The sequence below is a fragment of the Haliaeetus albicilla genome, chromosome 1 (genome assembly GCF_947461875.1).
Source record: "Haliaeetus albicilla chromosome 1, bHalAlb1.1, whole genome shotgun sequence".
Classification (NCBI taxonomy): Eukaryota; Metazoa; Chordata; class Aves; order Accipitriformes; family Accipitridae; genus Haliaeetus; species Haliaeetus albicilla.
In genome coordinates, this window is record NC_091483.1 from 28142864 (window position 1) to 28162253 (window position 19390).

General features: G+C 52.7%; 1 protein-coding gene across 1 annotated transcript in view; it reads right to left on the reverse strand.

The window, feature by feature from the left end:
• TET2 (tet methylcytosine dioxygenase 2) overlaps positions 1–1657 on the reverse strand; it is a 75178-nt gene extending 73521 nt beyond the window's left edge. Inside the window, exon 1 of the mRNA XM_069783373.1 lies at positions 1530–1657. Coding sequence (XP_069639474.1) covers positions 1530–1559 — 30 coding nt within the window. The 5' untranslated portion in view covers positions 1560–1657. The remainder of the gene's footprint in view (positions 1–1529) is intronic.
• Between the last annotated feature and the right edge of the window lie 17733 nt (positions 1658–19390).

The following is a 19390-nucleotide window of genomic DNA, read 5'->3' on the forward strand; positions in this document are numbered from 1 at the left end:
AATTTTTATTCAGTCAGATCCCCCTCTAACTTGAGTTTATACACTACTCTTGACCATTAACATCTCCCTGTTGAATATCTTTGACAACCAACCACGTCCTGTTTTGCACTTTACAACCTCCAGAGAAAGTGCCATAGTGGAATACACATGCAGATACACAAGTGAATATACATGTTACTACACTCACCCCCTGCTGCAGTAAGTCAACCTTCCATTAACATGCAAATAGAATGGCCTCATTAGCCGACAAACAACACCCACTGACCTGCTTTCACTAGGGACAGTATCTCCTCATCTCTGAAACTCTTAAACTTCACATTCAAAAAAGAAAAAAGAACACAACTATGCTGAACTGATATTCAGAGCTGCTGATCACTGCTCAAAGCCTGAACATTTGCATGCCGCTCATCATGGAAAACAAATCTTGTGACGAGATCTTTGGTTGCAACATTTCGATGGAAGCACGCTAGACCACATCACTTCTCCCTTCACCTCACTCTCCGAGAAGGAAAATTACTTAGCAGAAAAGGGTCTGCTAAATTTCCAAGATTCAAACCGCGACCCGAAAAGCGTCCTTTCAACTAAGGGCACGAAAGTGACTGCTAGTGTCCAAGGGGGTGATTTAACGCCAATAAATGCCACGATGCGAGCATACAGTGCCGCGCGTCCGAGTTACAAATCTGGTAAGGTTGTTGCTCTTGTCTGTCATCTGGCGGGGAACAAGTCCGACCTCGCCGAAAGCGTCATTTTAGGGGAACATGCACGAGAAAGTAATTTTTTTTTTTTTTTCTCCTTCCCGTGGCCACATTGTGCAAGTGGCCCCGACGGCAGGATTTAGCAACGCGGACAAAACGCGCGTGTAGATTGCACAGAAAAAGGAAGGCCTGGCAACGAGCGCACCCCCCCCACCCGCACACACTTCTCCCTCGCCCCCCAGGACCGGGTTTCGCTCCTGCCCCCCCCCTCCCCGCCCCGCCCCGCCCGCCCCAAACTCCGCAAGCCAAGCCGCTTCCCCCCCCTCCCCGTTTCCCCGGGGCTGCGCCCGCCTTTGTGTCCGCCCGGGGCCGGGGAGCGGCACAAAGCCGGGGCCCGCCGCCGCCCCGGTCCCCCGGCCGCGCTCTGCGCGGGGGCGGCCCGGGAAGCCGGGGGGTGGCGGTGAAGGCCGGTCCCCGCGGGGCGCAGCGCCGCCCGGGGCGCGGCGGAGGGGCGAGCGGGGCAGCCCCACGGCGGGGGGGGCTCAGAGGCGGCGGGGCGCCTCCCGCCGCCGTCCGCGTCCCCGTCCCCCCCGCCGCCGCCGCCGCCGCGCAGACAAAGGCGCGGGGAGGGGCGGCGAGGCAAAGTTGGGGGCCGGCCCCGCGGGGAGGGGGCGGCGGGGGCCCGCGGCGCCCCCCGCCGCCTCTGTCAGTCAGCCATGTTGGGGGAGCCGCGGCGGCGCCCACCCCCCGCCGGCACCCAGCGGCGCGGCGCGGCCCCGCGACACCCCCGGGGGGCCGTGGGGAAGGCGGCCGACGCGGGGGGCCCGCTCTGACCTCTGCCGCGTCCCTCAGCCTTGCCGACATCCAGCACGCACAGCCGGGCGCCGCGCTCCCCGCTCCTACAGGGCCGCCATCTTGCTTCCTTCTGCTCCTTGACGAAAGCGGCCGGGCCCCCGCATCAATATGCACGCGGCGCCCTGACGTCGGCGCCCGCCCCGCGCTCCGCACCGCCCCGCGCGCGCAGCAGCCCCCCCCCAGCACCCCCCCGTCCCCCCTGCTCCACGCGGCGCGGCGCCGTGCGCCCCCCTGCAGCGGGTGCGGGGGCGCCCCCGTCCCGACCGCGGGGCCGCGGCCCCGCCTGGGGCTTTTTTTTTTCCGGCTGGGGCCGCTTTTTGGCCTTTGGAGGGGTTTCCCCCCCACCTTTTCCCCTCCACCCCCCGTCCCCCGTCCCCTTTTCGGCTTTCGCCTCTCGCTGCGCACCGTTTTGCGCCCCGCGCTGCGCGGGAGCCGGTGGGTCCGTGGGGCACCGCGGGGTGCAGGGGGCCGCCCGACAGCGGCAGCCCCCGCCGCCCGCCGCACCCCCCTCCCCGCGTGCCGCCCCCCCCTTCCCTCCCCGGGGGCCGGCGGCGCTTTCCCACGGCCGCGGGAGCCCGTCTGCCCTCCCCGCGGGCCGGGCGGCTGCGGGGGCCGCCACTTCTTCCTCGGGCTGCGGCCGGGGGCCAGTAACGCCGCTCGGTAGCCGGCTGGCAACGTTAAAGGAAAGCGCCCCCCCGCCAAAAAAAAAAAAAAAAATTTAAAAAAATTAAATCTTCAAAATCTCCCCAGGTTTCCCCAAAAGAAAGTCCCGCTCCCGCAGGCGCCCGGGCCCACGTAGCGCGCCGCGGCCGCGAGCGGGGACTGCTCAGCGCGGGGCCAGCGGGACGCCCCGCGGGGCGAGCGCCCGCTCCCAGGTGTGTCCGCCGAGCCCGCGGGCCCCGCGGGCGGGACGGGCTGCGTGACTCCGAGCGCGGCCGTGGCGGCGCGGGGCCCGTTACAGCCCTGCCGAGCGCCGGGGCTATCGCTCTCCGCGGGAGAAACGGTTTCGCGCCCGCCACGGCGGGAGCGGCAGAAGGAGGTCTGGCTGCCGGTCTCAGCCCCGCGGCTCCCGGGAGCCGGGTTTGGTGCCTCCCCGGCCCGCCGGCCCTCGCCAGCGGGTGACAGGTTGCCGCTGCCGTCCCCTCCCTACGCCGTCCCGCTCCCCCGCCGCAGGAGCCAGAGCCTTTCCAGCCTGGCGGCTGCGGGGAGCAGAAGTAAAAGTATGCAAAAACCGCCTCTGTGGGAACCGGCGCTGGGGTTTCACACCGCCGAAACACCAGCCCCGAGTCCTCAGGGCCGGGCCGACCCGGTGGCCTCCCCGCTACTGTGCCATCCCCGCTGCGCAAACTAGAGCAGCCTCCGGGCTGCTCTACTCCGGCCTGCCCGGGAGGTGTTGCGGGACCGAGGAGGGGGGGATTTTAGGAGAGCGTTAGCTTCCCAGCCAGACCCTCTCCCGCCCACGGATGTGTCCTTCACCTCAGGGGCGGCGGGGGGGGGTCTGCAGGCTCTGTGCTCATCAGCGGTGCCCGGGAGAAGCCGAAGCCCCAGCTGTCCCCGGCCCCGGGAAGGCAGGCTGGTGAGAAAGGGCTTTAGCAAGATGCCAAATCCGGTGCGCTTGATGCAGATGAGAGTGATTTCTAGGAAGTTCAGGTCATCACTGAGTAATTTGTTTTTCACATCACAGTTGTTCTCTGGGTTTTGGTTTTACTTTAATTTCTGTAAAACGTTTGAGAAGCAGACTGGAGATAAAAGGTTGCCCTTATAACTTGCGAAAACAGCTCTGTGCTGACGGCAGTGTCGCTCCTGTAGCCGTGCCGGGCAGCTCGCTCTCTCCAGCCCTCGGAAAGGTGCTGGCCTGGCTAGCTCTGTCCCGTAGGGAAATACATGGGGTTTTCTAGACAAAGGTCTTTGTGTTTGCTTCTGCAGAACTGACTTCAGCAGCGCCTCATGCAGCCTAAACCTGTGCAAATAGGCTCAGTCTCTGTCTCTTTTTGGAAGAGTAAATGACGCAAAGAACGGTCAAGGTCTGTCTCAATTGTGCCAGATTTTTTGTGCTTTCACAGCGCTTGCTTGATTTCCAGCAGGCTTTAATCAGGATTTCAAACTCTTTTAAGTCTGCATATTTGCTAAAGCCTAGGGCTGTTTTTTCCCCTGGTGTGGCACATCCAGCTGACATTACCAGGAACAAGCACGCTCGACCTCTTAGCGGGTGCAAAGTGGTGTCTTGTCTCCGAGCCTCTCTTACAGCACCTGCAGAGACACCTCTGTCCTCTGCACCATCTTGGTCTGCCTAACCAGGCAGGGTTCAGCCGGGCCTCTCTCTCGGGGCTTTTCTCCAGTATTTGCATTGCGCTGGGTGAGGTGACCCTCCTTTGCGTGGCTCAGATCCCTCCCGTGCCCGTGCGCCCTTCGCAGCTGGAAAAAGCAGGTGGCTGGTTTTGGCAGGACCCTGCTGCGCCAAGCTCTGGAGTTTGGCGGGAGCGCAGCCCTCTCTTCCCTTTGCATGAGCAAGCAGCTGCAAACCTGGCTAAACTGGGTGGGTAAAATGAAAAAAGAAAGAAAAAAAAACCCCAACCCCAACCCCAAAGCCACAAGCAGGAGTTTTACACTGAGCTGGGATTCTTTTCTTTTCTTTTCAGACTGTGTTCCTGTGCTGAAGATAAGACAACTCGTGCATATCTGACCTGCAAGTATGAATGTGAGAGAAGCGTGCATTTTTGAAATGCTTCCTGTCATAGGTGTGGTTTGCTTCTCTAGTCTTTTCTTTCACTCTTTTTTTTTTTTTTTAAATTTTACTGCCCTAATGACAGCCTGCTGTAATCACCAGGCTCAATAAACCCAGGAGCAGTCCCGCTGAACCAGCAGTACTCTCTTCCCTCCCGGAGCACAAGGCGCATCTACCGGAGCCTCCCCTGCTCGGCTGGGTTGCGCTCAGCTATCTTGACCTACAAGCCTCCTAATTGACCTGGTGCCCTCCAGTAGTCCTGCCACATTTTGACAGACCGCAGGATCTTTTGGCTTCCAAATCAACAGCTTTCTGTTACGCATGCCTCTGTCAAATGCAGCTTGCTCTACAATGCACGTTTCTTGGTATCTGTTAGCAGCCTAATGAGAGGGACGTGGATCTAATTTCTCTCTTGGAATAGCTCTGTTGGCCTCAAGGTATTTATTGAATGAGAAAATTTGACCCGTTTTGCTTTGCTTTATCTCTACCTGTCGCACGGGGGACAAAAAATGCCTGAGCTTGACTATAGTCAGGAGTGACTTAAAAAACCCCCCACCCTCTCACCCTTAAAGACTTGGGGGAAAAAAGCCTTTTACCTCTTGAACACGCCGTTCCCAGCCTGAGGTTGCATGCATTTTACGAAAGAGGTATCTGCTGTAAAGAACGGATATGCAACTTCCTTGGAAATGCACTGAAATGCACTTAGCCCAAGCGGTATTTTGGAGCTGTTTCTAGGGCTATCCCAGCCTCACCGTTTTTCTTCTCAGTCTGCCTTTGCATCTGTAAGCAATGGGAAGAAAAAAAAAAAAGGACATTTCAACCAATTAAATGCTTCGGGAATCCTACCAAATAACCCTCTCTAGACTACGTGTGTCCGCTGCTCTCCTTGTCAGGAACGGCTTTTGGTCTGCTTCAATCTAACTTTCTGAGCTGAGGGATAGTAGCAACAGAGTCCGGAGGCCCGATGGCCACACGGTGCGACTGCAGGACAGGCGCTTGGGGCAGTCACTGCAGGTTGTGGCTGGAGTGGTGTTTCTTATTTCCCCAACGGGCACTGCAGCGAGGCAGATGTTTCATGGGCAAAATGTCAGGTAAAAAGCACCCTGTCACTTGGCAATTAGAGCATTTGTGCGTACAATGTGTAATTGCACACAATTACATCAAGGGTTTAGAAGAGCGTGGGCCTTATCCCTCTGCTAGAGGGAAAGCTCTTTGCCTGTGAAGGACATCAGGGTGGCCTGACGGATGGCCAAGGTATGAGCTGCAGCCAAAATTTCCTCCTAACTCTAAAGCTGCAGTGAACAAACCTGATTCTGACTATCTGAAGGAATATAATGTACTTGGCCTCCTCAAACCCCTGCACGAAACATTCAGAAAGATATATAGTGCAAATAATTTTTCATCCTTTACCCTGCACTGAAGAATAAGGGGGTTTATATGAACTACCTGCTTCACTGGGTGGGCCAAATTCAACTCTGACTTAAAATTTCTGTGCAAAAATGAGTTCAGAGCTGTAATTAAATTGTTTCTACTGAGCCTGCAACTCTTCATGTTCTTCATGTTTTCTCCCCCCTGTGATAAAGTGTGAACAGCTACATGAGGTCGGGGAAAACAATTTGCTAGATAGCCCATTTCACCTCCTAGAGCAAACCCCAGGGGTCCAGAGACCCGTCAGCTGTGACACAATAGGCCTACGGAAAATTTCTCATGTCCTTTTTCCATGTAGACATTTATCTCTGTCTTGCACCGAAGGACACTGATTTCTCATGGGGCCACATCCAGATCACAGCAGCATCCACCAGAAGCCCTACAGGGACAAGGTGTTACACTGCTGGTGGAAAAGGCAACGGGACCAGTCCAGAGAGCCATCATTTTGCTTTGGTTTATATTTTCACTGGGGCTTTTTCGGGTCCCAAGACATCCGTTTGTCTCTGTGCTTGTGAGCCCAGCCTTAGAGCTGGGGGATCGGACTGATACTGGGGCTGCAGCCGCGCTGGTGGGGGTGGGAGGGTGGCCCTGCCAGCAGGGCTTGGAGGTGACCCAGGACTCCAACACAACAGGACGCCGCTTTATTTTTTCCCTGAATTCTGCAAAGGTCACTGTTCCATCATTTCTTGGCGTTCCTTCCCTGGACAGGAGGGGGCTTTTCCAGGACCGTGCAGATGAGGTGGTGGAGAGGAAACACGGTAGCTCAGTGTAGATTTTGGGGAGCAAGGTGCCCAATGGCTGGGATGTCTGCTGGGGCATCGAAGCTGCGGTGTATTATCTGCCCAGCGCTGTCGTTCTGCTGGTGGGAGGCGTGTGTGACTCAGTGATGGAGAAGAGCTGCAGATGGTTCAACTTTTCAGCCCTTGGCTTTTTGCCAACAGTTGTAAGTGTCTTTATGCTGCTCTGCGGTGTTTATGGCTCTTGAAGGTGACCGTAGCCTTGTGATGGCTCGGATATTTGTGGCTGGAAAGCCTGGATCCGGGTGCCCGCTGAGCAGCGCCTGCCCCCAGGACCATGGCCAGGATGCGCGCCCCGCGGTGAGGAAGTCCCTGGCCCAGGAGCAGGGATAGAGGTGACCTAAGGAGAGGTGAAGTGTGAAGACCCTTTGTGGGTCCGAAGGTACAGCTCATCCTTTTGGGGCTCCAGGCTTGCTTTTCCACGGCTGTCGGAGTAAAATCCCAAATCCTTCATGCAAGGGAAGCAGAGACTCCTCTCACAGGCCTGTAGGGGAAGGTGCGGGCTGAGGGATGGAGACCTGGTCTCTGGTTTCTCCTGAGGAGTGGCACTTTACTTTGTCAACTTCCAAGAATAATCTTCCATAAAAAGGCAAAGAGCTGACCCGCAAAGAAAGGGCTCTCAGCAGCGTGTATAGATCCTGGACACAACTGAGTTGGTGACATTCAGGACCAAAGTCAACTCTCCCTGCTTTTCTCATCCCACTACCCAGCCTGCCGGCATCCCTCAGACGTCTCCGCTCCCAGACTGCAGGGCCTTTGAGAGGGCAGCAAAGCCGAGAAAGCAAATGAATTGACCCAGTACCACAGACCAACATATGCAGGGGGACAAGAGCAGAGTGCGTGGGAGCCCTTCCCCAAAATATCTGCCTCCGGGAGCAGAGGTGTTGCCCAGTCTTGCTCTATCAGTCTTGCTTGCCATGGCTTAATGCACTCCCACACACAAACGTCTGCCGTAGCAAAGCACAGTGAGCTGTGCGTGTTTCTGTCAAGTACATTAGGCAGCCATCAGGAGTCTCAAAACTCCACTGTCACCGTCAATCCAGCTCTGGGGAGGAGAGCCACGTCAGTGCAAAGCTGCACCATTAGCCCTCCACAGTGTAATTAAAGCAATGGTGTGAGACCAGGAGTGCTCCTGCCCAGTGCCCGGTGCCACCACCCCACCAGTATCAGGCTCTGTACGTAACAGCGTGCATCTCTCACTACCTTTCCAGGCTAGAGCAACATCGGGCAGCAGCAACCATCAATTCTCTGGTTGTTGGAGGAATTAAAATCCTGTGATAACCCCCGAGCTGTGAGCATTTTACTGTTGCATGAATAGCTAAGGGCTCGGGTGGACTGAGCAGAAGAGGCAGCCAAAATCCATTTACTGGATTTTTTCCCTGCCTTCCTACTGACGTTTGGTTTTCTCCTCATCTTCAAAGCCCTCCACAGCCTTGCGGTTGGCATCCTGGTGTGCACCCTCACATACTGCCCAAGGGTCTGCTGCAGTGCCCAGTGTCACCGCTCTGGCTGGCAGCCCTCGCCCTGCGGCTCCACAGCAATGTTATGGGAGCAGGCAGGAGGACGAGGCCACGGAGTCTCCGACGTGCTCTCTCTCTTCTCTGCCGGTGGGGATGATGGAGGAGGATCCCTTGCATATGAGCCCTTGGTAGCTGCACGAGCAGAGCCCGTGCGAAGCGGGGATGGGTGAGGGAGACTTCAGCACTTCTGTTTCCAATATGGACATAGGTAGCGTTGGCTCCAGCCAACATAATGTTGTCCCAGGCCCTGCCTTCTCAGCTTTACCAAAAAGTGTCCCAGTTTGAATGGTGGTTTGTTTTCAGAGGCCACTCTGTCCTGTGTCCCTGAATGTGACTTTTGGTCGACTGCAAATTGAAGAGGAATGATGAAGGGCTAAATTCCTATGGGTGCTGGTCCCTGAGAGGTGCTCAGTGTCTTTTCTCCTTGGAAACCAACTCCAACTTCCTTGGAAAACTGGGGTAGAAGATGAAGGAGTGACCGAACACTTACCTCGTGCAACTACATTTTCAAATTAGGTGTCTGAAGATAGGCTCCCTGTGTCTATAGCTGGGCACCGAGAAAAGGTGGCTTTATTTCAAGTGAGCTTGATGTCTGCTGGTGTCATTAGTGACAGTCTCAGAGAATCAGTACCGGTCACTTTTAGTTAGACATTTTCCAATATATAAACATACAACTTTGGATTTCAGGAATTTGGTAATTTTATATGGTTCATCTCACAAGTAGAAGGGAAAAGGTCTTGCCATTGACTTGGACAAGCCAAGGAGATGTGCCACTTTTTGCAGAGCAGCCTGTGATTTCCTGGCAGATATGAAAGCTGGCTCCTAAGAAAGTCCTGCAAAGGGAAAAGTGCTGAGGGAAAACCAGCAGGGGCTGAGGTAACTGCTAAACCAGGTGACACACAGAGACCTGGGCTGCAATACAGCAAATGCCAGCACTTGGAAGGAGCCTTAACTCTGTGGCCAGGCAGGAGCTGGGAAAGGCAGGGATTGCATGGTTGTGCGGCTCATAAAGAATTTTACCTTTTAATTTTTAATCATCATTTGCCTTTCTAACAAGCTCAGTGGGATTTGGGTTGTTGGTTTCCCTTCTCCCAGTGCATCCAGATGTGAAGCCCAAACCTAATCATGGGGTTGCCATCGCCCCTGTAATTCAGAAACTCTCAGTCCCTGAGCAGAAGTGACTGTGTCATGTTTGTTCATACCCTTAGTGCAGGCACAATTACATTGAGCTAAATTCTGCTTAAATCAATTTTGCCCTATAAATAAAAGCTACGTGCAAAGCTAACTGCTTTGCAGCGTGCATTTAAGCAGCTAAATGGTGTTCAAAAGCAATGTTAATGCTTGTGTACCCATGATCTCGTTAGTGCAGGTTTTCTAATCTAGAAGCAATGTATAAAGAAGATAAATGTTATGGCTATCTTTGTCTCTTTTGATTTCCTTCTCTGGCAGAGCAGTTCGTCTGTGGTCCTAGCTGAGCTGTCAGCTTGCTTTAATTTTTTCTTGCGTGCCTGCTACTGTTTAGGCAGGGAGTCAGCACCGTAGCTCCTCGGGGGCAAGAGGTCTGGGTTCGGACACGACCTGACAATAGCCTGGGGTTTTGCAGCTTGGGGAAGGAGGTATCCGTTCCATCCTTTTTTTTTTTTTCTTTTTTGTGAATATGGGGATGTTATATACGGTCTTCCTTCCTCCCTTCTTCAAAAAGCTGTAGAAAAGCTCTACTGAAAGATGCAGACATACATCAGACACACACTCACCACATTATATATATTAAAAAGTACGTTTTTGTCTAATGATTTGAAGAACAAGAGAAATAGCCTGGCAGGCCTCTGCAGCTATGAGGCACCACCAGAAGTCCTTGCCACCCTGAGCAACTTAACCCCCCCCCAAATTCTCTCTTCTTTCTGGGGGTTTGGACAGTGGGGAAAAGCTGGCTGCCTTTCACTGCTCATTGGCACAGCTTTCACTCTTACCAGCCTTTCTCTGTGGGCAAGATGTACCGTCCTGCGCCCCTTTTCAGCGGGTGGTGGGGCGATGCGGCAGCAGGTGGGACTCGCTTTCGGTCAGTGACATCGGTGGGTGCCCTGGGGCAGGGCTGGGGGCTGGTGGGCAAAGCATGGCCAGTGGTCAGCCTTAAACCGGCATCATGCACCTTTCCATGCAGCTGGTGCTTCCAACGTAATACGCCACTGGCTGTCAAAATGAAAAATAACTGCGGTGCTGCTCGGCAGTGACAACCTGCCCTGTCTTCTCCTTCCCTTAATGGGGTGTTGAGAGACAAGGAAAAAATGATTTTATGAAGCTGGTGAGAAGTAAAAAAGAAAAAAAAATGTAGGTGCTGGGACAATCTCTGCCTTGCTAGTTCCATCTCTGAAAAATTAGAAGATGTGTTAAAAAGTGATTGCTGTAAGAAAAAGAGATTGTCTGTGGCCGCGGACTCTCATTACCACATGGTCTGCAATGTATTTAGTTTACTTCCATCCAGGAAAAAGCTGTGGATGACCTCCCTGCCTGCATCCTCAGTTTTCTGCAGTGCCAAGGAAGTGGGGGTGCCACCGATTGGAGGTCCCTAAACGGAAGCAGCTTAACTGGCATGAGTTTTAGAGAATAGTTATTTGGCATTTTCAGAAAATTCAGCTGCTGGATGCTTTTAGGGCATCTCAAATTGGGGACTTGCTTTATGAGACTTTTACTTCCAGTCCCACTTTGCCTTGCTTTTCTGTTTGTAAATAATACCCTTATCAGCAGAGGGATTTAGCAAAGATAAACAGATTTGTTTTTAATTCCTTCAGAAATCATGCCAGAAGTACAGAAAATAAACAGGAAGTATTTGGACACTCAGCACAGAAGCAAACCAGGATTTAATAGGCACCGCAGAGACTCTGGGGGACAGATCACAGCTTGGAAAGACAGATAGGGAAGGGCATGGCTGATTTAGAAAAACTAAGCAGAGAAAACAGGGGTTAAATTTTGCAGCAAATACCAAGAAAGGCTGTTCTTCATCTGACGTTCAGAAGGAAGCAAGAGGAAAATTTATTGAATGAGTTGGAGATAAAGAGGGAAAAGAGGAGGGTGTCAAGAGGAAGGTTGTTACAGTCCACTTGGTCGGAAGGGAGATGTTTGGGAAGGTACCGTGTAAGCAGCTGCTAAGCAGTGACCCATTGGCAATGAAGGACTTCACTTACCCCCTGGCTGCAGGGGGACAGTCCCTGAGAGGGGCACAGGCTCGGTGTGCCTGGGGACACCGGGGACATACAGCAGAAAAGGATCCAAAGGCACCGGTGGGTGCTGCTCTGGAGCCAGCAGCCGGACGGTGCTGTCCAAGGGTGAACTGCACCCCACGGTGTATTTGCCATGGGGAGGTATCCTCTGTTGTTCACAGCCTGATGAAGCTTCAGATGGAGAAGCCTGCTTGAGAGCTATGCTTTCAGTAATACAATAGATGAGGGAGTTAGATGATGCTCTGCAGGAGTGACAGCTTATACAACGAGGCTCTGCCCTGAGCGGAAGGGTTTGGGACTGCTGAATCTGGATTTTGGCAGACATGAGGCCATGGTAAGTCATCTGCTCCGTGTTAAATTCTGTTAAAACACTGAGCATTGACTGCCCTTCACATCTGCTGGAAATAAAGCAAGAAAAACCTGGGGTAACTGGCAGCAAGGCACATTCCCAGCTACTATGCCAAGACAATAATTTCTGACTGTAAAGATAGTTCTGTGCTGAAAGAATTTGCCTAGAGAAGATATTGCACTGGAGCAGGGCAGAGCCTGTCAGGATACGTCCACCCACGCAGGCCAAGGGTGGACCAGGAAACCACCTGCAGTCCTTCTCAGACCCACGTTTCCATCATGCTGTGAAAATTATGGATGTTTTTAAGAGTCTCAGGAAGAACTGTCAGCCTCACAACAGCACACCAGTTGGAGAACATACAGAAAATAAGATCTGGGTGCTGAGAGTAAGAGAAATAGTGGAGATGTGCCATTTGCTGGGTTACCCACTCTCATAGAGTTACAGGCCAGGTGAAGGAGAGGGCACAATTTATGTTACTTTTTTCTGGGGTGCTAGTGAGTGGACTGAACCTGGAATATTAAAATACACATTGAAAAAATATGGCTAGTTCTGAACTGAGGAGTGACTTGGACGGAAGACATTCTTTGATTTATAAAGATGGCAGTCCAGCAAAGCCCAGCTTCAGCTTCATGACTTAAATATGATAAAAATACATAAATGTGAAGTCAAATTAAGAAAAATAAAATTCTGATGGGAAATACATAGGGAAGCAGGGACATTCAAAGTAATCACTGGAAGGCTATACCCATTTGGGGGCGGGAGGGACATAGCCAAATGATGCTGACAGGTTGGAAAGGATTTGGAGAGGACCTGCCAGCTTGCCATCAGTTCCTGACCTTTTTTTCTGAGGTCAGAAAAACTTGTCTCCCTCTGAGAGATATAAAGAAATTCAACTTACTTATTTTAAGAAAGGCAAGGTTAAGATCACAGTCCTCAAAGATCTACAAAGGGAAATGTTCTTGGTGCTGCAAGTTCTTTAATCGGGCAGACAAAGACAAACCAAAACACAGTGGGCAGGGGCTACAGCTAGACAAATGCAGTCCAAAAGGCTCTCGTTTTTTAAGAGTAAGTGGCATTTTTTTCCTAAGCTGTGGAACAATTTAGCGGGGGAAGTGGCAGAGCCTTTCCATCAAGGGTTTGTCTGAAAGATGCCTTGCGGTGCTTTAGCTGGTTACCTAAAGGCTGTTCTGTATGAGAGGTCAGGCAAGACCTGTGTGTGGTCCAATCTAGTCCATGGATCACGATTTTATGTCATTTGTGCTGTTAGTGTGATTAAAGTGCAATGCAAGCAGTTAACCTGAAGATGTCTGCCCTGTTGCTGGATGTCTGTCCAGTGAGCAGATGTCGGGCGTTCGAGAACGAAGAGGTAAAATGCGAGATGCCCCATGCAAAAGAATTGTAACGGTGTTAATTGCACAGTCCTTCCAGGGCTTTTGAAGCCAGGGATTGCCAAAGGAGTCAAGAGAGGTGGCTGCTAGCTCACTAGTGAGCCCGTGAAGCTCCCACCCGTGTCTTGCTTGGTAAAAGAAACTTTGTGAGCTATTGCCATGGGGTTCCTGTGGCTCTGACCGTTTCAGCTGGCTGTCCCTTCCTGCCAGAGCTCTTCTTAATTTTCAAGCAACAAAAAAAAGGGTGCTCCTTCTGAGGGAGGTCAGGAGAGCAAAAAGTTAATGAAAAGGGCAGGACTCAAATTAATAAATGTGGGTGGGACGGAGATGGTGAGGTGCATTTGTCTTTCACATCTAGTCACCCATGTTAATCTGTTCTAATTGCATTAGAGGGAATGAACAGGCAACAGAGCTGATGTTTGCTGAGGCTGGTGCTTGTAGCAGCTCCGGGCATCTACTGGGAGATTTCACTGGGTCAGCTGCACTGAACGCAAAGACACCTCTCTCTAGTGAAGGTAGACACCATATATGTACATATGTGTCAATATTAGAACAGTGACAGGATATGTACATATACATATGTACGCATAAATGCTCTCAGGAAAGACATCTTAGCTTAAAAGGTTGCAGCTGATCAACATAACACCCCTTCACGCCAAGCTTAGGTGAGACCCACACTTTCCACATTGAAAAACAAGCTCTTAATTTCTCTTTTGCTCCTCTTGCATTTTGAATGCAATGTTTTCCCAGCAGATAACATTCAACATGTCCCCCATAATGTGCTGTCTCTTTCGTACTGATCTTCTCCAGCAAAGCTCTTGGGCAAAAAACTGTGTCTTGTCAATGGGGGCTTCAGTACAGGTCAGAGTCTGTGAGTCTCACTGAAGGCAAGCTTTGCCAAGGCGAGGAGAGCAGGATCTGGTCTTAGAGCTGAACATCATCTAGAACTGACGTTTTTTGCATTTCAGCCCATTTAAACTTGTTGATATTTTTCTCCCAACTCCATGGTTTTGCTACATGCAAATCAGCAGCAATGGGGAGGTAAAAATCCCTGTCTGAAGCCTCCTCATGCCGTCACTGTACCTACATGCATCACGCGGTGTCCAGAGGGGACAGTCTGTTTTAACGCTGTCTCCAACCCCTTTTGGCTCATGCACATCTGCAGCAATATCTGTGGGGTGGGCAGGGAGGAGCAGAGAAGAAAAACATGGGCGCGCAGAGACCTTGTGTGCATGTCCTCCTGATCCAACAGCCGCAAGGAGTTTGCGTTTTTTAACTGATTCCCTCATTACCTCCTGTCTTGCTTCCTTGGCTTGTGTTCGGTTCTTAGGTATAGCGGCAGCGAAGGTAGCGAGCTGCCTGTCGGCAGAGCACCGAGGGGTGGGCAGAGGGGGTGACGCTGTGCTCGGGGATGCAACCCCAGCTCCCAGCTGGTACCCTTCGGGGGCTGGGGCTGGCTCTGGGTACAAGGCGTCACCAGACAGAAAGCCAAACAGCAAACACTCGCCTGCCAGACTAAGGGGGGTGGGCCACCATAGGAACCCGCACTGGCGCAGCTTGCTTCTCTTTAGTGTTTGCAGACAATTTGAAGGGCAGCATCGGCGGTCTCCTCACCCCTGTGGGCCTGGCAGAAGTGTTTTCCTGCTCCAGGGGGAGTTTTCCCTGTCCTCTCCATGGATGGTCTGGTGCCCCATGGGCTGGTCCCATGCGTGCTCCTGGTGGGACCGCCGGTGGCTGAGGCCACCAGGGAGAGAGCCTGGCGGCTGCCCGGGGCATGATGTATCTGCTCTGGGAGGGTTTCATGTAGGCATGTTGAATAGAGTGTTGTTTCCTCCCGGCCATGACAGACTGCAGTGGGGGAATGTGCAAGTGTACTGTCGGGTATTAAAAAAATACAAAAACCCCATGATCTCGTCAGCAAAGGCCTGTGGGATTGGTTTAAAAAAATGTGGCTTTTTTCCTTTTGTGGTAACTTTTGTGGGTTTTGCGTTGAACCACCTGGGGTTTGAGCAGGTAGCGACTGCTTGAAGTTTCTCCAAAACTGACACCTTGAGCTGCAGCTTTCTGGGTCCCCCTTCAAAGGAGAAGATGCTGGGAGACCAGGTGATTCCAAAGCCTTGGCTCTTGGGATGAATGTGGGTGACAGGTGGGTCAGGGTTGATCCCAGGGTGGTCCAGGCATGCTGACCTGGGTAGAAAGTGTGAGGTTTAATGAAACCTGCTGGGTGAAGGGCTTGCCCTGGCCTCGTCTTCCTCCAGTCCTCCCTCCCTCCCACCCATCCCCTGCGCCCTTTCCCAGTCACCTTTCCAGTCCGCACTCTGTCCCACAGAAAAGCAACAGCCTTTTCTTTTGGGGGCTGGGGAGCTGGTTGGCAGCCCCATCACCACGGCCATAGCAGTATCTGCAGACTGCAGCTGTGGAAAGCTTCTTTTTAAGGCCCTCCCAGGGCAGTTGGGGAAGCAGGGGGCCTGCATCCATCTCCTTTTCTCCACGCTCTAAACCCCGCCCTGTTTTAAGGGCTCCCAAATTTTGGCTGGCCCAAGCATGGGGCAAGCAGGATGCTGTCGGCACTACTGCCCAGTGAGGGGAGGAGAAGCAAACTAGGTGGCCTGGGCGGGATGCTGCAGGCTCCCAAAAGGCTGGGACTGTCCCTCCTAATAGATTTATTCCTTGCCATGTAGTTTTTCAGGTTGTTGGGGTTTTTTTGTTTATTTTTTTCCACTTTTCCCCACTTAACTTTTGGGCTTTCCTTCTGCCAGTGGATTTTGAAAATAGACTCACAGTATGCCAGGCCTCATCCCAAGGGAAGCGCTAAATGGGAATTAACAATTAACATCTATTTCCGAGCCCCCGACAAAAAAGTGTTGACACTCTTCCTGCTGTTAGGCGCCAAACAATAGGCGCTGAGCTGTCATTACTTACCTCACGCACGCTAATTAGTCTCATACGTGTGGCTGGGAGTGTACACACACGGGGTGGCCGTCCCCACGTGCCTGCTCTGTTTGGTGCTGCTTTTCCCGAGGTGAGGGTCGGGGACCTCTTTCCAAAGTGCCTCTCTGCTGGTAAAGGATGAACCGTCAGGGCAGAGCATCCTTCAGGGCGGGCGTCCTGAGGAAGGACGGGCACTGACTGGCGCAGCTCAGCGAGCAGCAAAACTCACATCCCAAGCATGAAGAAATGCTTTAAATTTAAATACATGGGCTCTTTAAAGTCAGAAGATAAATCTCAGAGAGCAACAGCATGGCCCATCCTGCCTGGGCTTTAACCTGCCTAATTTAAGAGGGCAGCGCAGCTTGCCGTTGCAAGAGGGGGAATTTAGAGAGGGATTTCCCTGCAGAGGGAGGTAGCCCTGCGCAACAGAAACCTCTTCTCTCCTTTTGGTGCTTTTTGCTGGATTTCAATGGCACTAAATCGTACTGACTCCTGCAGGTGTGTTTTGTCTCCCCAAGGTAATGCTACCTGGTAGGAAACTGCCTATAAAATGCCCATCTTTTGAGTGTGCAATCTGGGGACTTGACTTTTGTGGGGGGTGTGGGGGGAGTTTGCTCATTTCCTCAACATAATTATTTAACATTAAGGTGTTGCAAATATATATTTATGAGAAAGCAGCCATCAGATAGTCAGTAAAATCCCCAATGGTCTCCCAGTTTTAAACGGAAAGTGTTGCTCTCTGCCTATCGAAGCCAACACAAATCAGTGCAAACAATTGTTAAGTCATTAGCAAAGGCTGCGAATGCCAGTAGTCCTAATATTAAGCCTTCTGGTGCTCTCCCTGGAATCGTCTGACTCGATTGCATCCTGTTACACTTGCAATCTGCTTTCTGCTATCTGCAGATAGGCTGGCAGCTGTTTAAATTCTCATTTAGAAAAATCCAAGAGCCCTTGGGTTGGGGCTTTTTTTTCCCCCCCTGTTTTTTTTCTTGCTCCGACAAGAACGTTGTGGTTCCCAGAGGGCAGCTGGGGGAAGGGCTCGATCTCCTGCGGGGCCGAGCACCACCAGCCTGATTTTGGGATGGTGTAGCCCACAGCAAGGGCAGCCGGGAGGGAGGCTGAGCCTTGCTGTGTGTGTGGGGGACATCAGCCTGCTGCTCCCACCTGCCTCCTCATCCTCTGTCCCTGTCCCTGTTGGGTTTGTTTTCCAAGGAGACATGGGAGAAGGTGATGCCAGCATTCCTGCAGCCTGGGGGGGCACAAGCCTTTGGCGGGGGGGTCCTGGCCCAAGGGGGAAGCATGAGGGACACAGGTGAATCTCGCTCTCGTGGAGCTGGGATTTGGGTCAGGCACAAGGATAAACTTAATCTTTCCAGGGAAAGAGAGGTGAAGGGATGGTGTTGTTCTAACATGAACAGGGAGGTTGTTCCTCCTCAAACTCTTCCGCTCCTCCTCTCCACACAAAACAAGGGGGAGCGGGGAGAGCCCCCTCTTCCCGGCAGCCCCTCCTGCAGCCCTTCTGCAGCCCTGGCCCTCGGTGGCACATCCCAGCACTGCGGTGAGTCACTAGCCGAGCGGAGGACGGAGTTCCTCCCGAGCCACCCACCCTCATCGCCATCCCAGGGCAGCCCGAACGAAACACTGTTTGCTGGAGATGCCTGGCAGTGCTGGCCCCCGGAGCCGCCGTTCAGCCTCATGAAAGGTTTCCCTTTGCAAACCTCCCCTGGCCACCCGAGGTGTGAAGCCGCTGGCTGCTGCCGGCGCTGCTTGGCGCCTGCCATTTCGGCATCCACAGGCGTGAAACGCCGCCGGGGGTGCCAGCTACTGACTCAGCCTGTGGTAGCATTAAGCATTAATTCAGTTACGACATTTAACTATAGGCAAGGCAGTTTAAAAGGTTTTAAAATGTGCAGGGACATAAATTCCCCCCACCCCGATGCTTATGTATAAGTCTCTCTCTCATTTGCACAGCTATGAAGATGTCAGGAGGTTTCCTGTAGGATTTGGCTGGGGTGCCGGCCCTGAGGCCAGCTTTTGCATCCCTAGGTCTGCTTTGCAGGAGGGATCTGCAGATGTGGGTAACCTTCATACAAACACCGTCTGCCTGGGTCCTGGTTTTGGGAAACCTTGTCCCGAGAGAATAAGTTCTGATTTTCGGTCACGGCTCCATGATGTGGCGAACTGTAACCCCATCCTCTGAAAATATCATGTCAGCATGGAAATCCTGGCATAACTATCTGTATACAAATCATTAACCTAGTGCAAGGCAAACAATTTGCCCAGCAAAGTTTAGCTCCTTGGTGTAACTTTACACAATAAAATCTATATAAGCAAATAAAACGTGACAACCCCACTTTTGTCTGTAACGAACCACAGTAATCCTATTGACTGCCTCCTGAGAGAGGCTGCACACATCCTTAGTGGAGGAGACCCATTGGATGTACCTAACTCCTGCCCCAGGACTTGAGGCACGCTTCGGTCAGCACATTTCCTCCAGGGAAGACACTCATTTTCGAGGGGTCTGAGAAGCCACAAGAGGCAGATACACCGCTCGGGTGGCGGCACATCCTTTGGCCAGCTTCCCACCAAGGCGTGAAAACCATCTTCCCTCACTCCTTCAGCTCTGTGCACCAGGGGTGGACCTGGCCTGGGGGCTGGTCCCTGCATGCATGGTGGGACGGAGAACTGCTGGGCGGTTTGGGGGTGGTTTGGTTTAATCTCATCTGCCAAAAATGGTCTCAAGGGAGGCTGAGGGAACAAACGAACTCTGGGCTTGCCTAATGGCTGTACTCCCAGGAAGACACCCACTAAAGATCCTCAGACAGATGTAGGAATCCTAGGAGGAATGAAGGGCATTTTGGTGGATGCTCTGAGATGCTCCAGGAGCAAAGTCAGGACCAGCAGTTGAACACCAGGCTGATGACTTCAAAATACAGCCTCAACATGCTCTTCCTTGATCAGCTCACAAATCTCCTGCGGGGTAAGCCTCTTCATCCCTCTGTTAAATGGAAACATGAAAAGTAGGTTTGCTCTTTCAGCTTGTGAAAAATCAGTCAGGGTGGCAGCGGGCAGGGATGTTGGTCCCCACTGGAAGCAACAGAGACCCCCCCATCTTTGCACGGGTGGGACTATGTGGCTTTTGCCCAAAGAAGGAGCTGGCATGAGATGCGGGCATCCCCTGCCCCATGTGCTCTTATACAACATGCTTAGCTGTTGGTGACATTGAGGAAGAAACGCCTGCTATTTTTAGGAAGGCTGTTATTTGCAGCGTAGGGAGAGGAAACTGGAAAGGAAAAGGAAAAGCTGCAGAAGTTAGATGACTTTCCTCCAGGAAAGCAGCAAAGAACAACACAACCTGGGAAAGAGGCAGCAAAACCCCTTTTGCTGTCAGGACCGCAGCATCCCAGTGCCAGCAGGAGAGGTGTGGGCCTGGGGATGAGGTCCAGGGATGGGCTCCCTTTCCTTGCTCCCCCCCTTCCCAGTT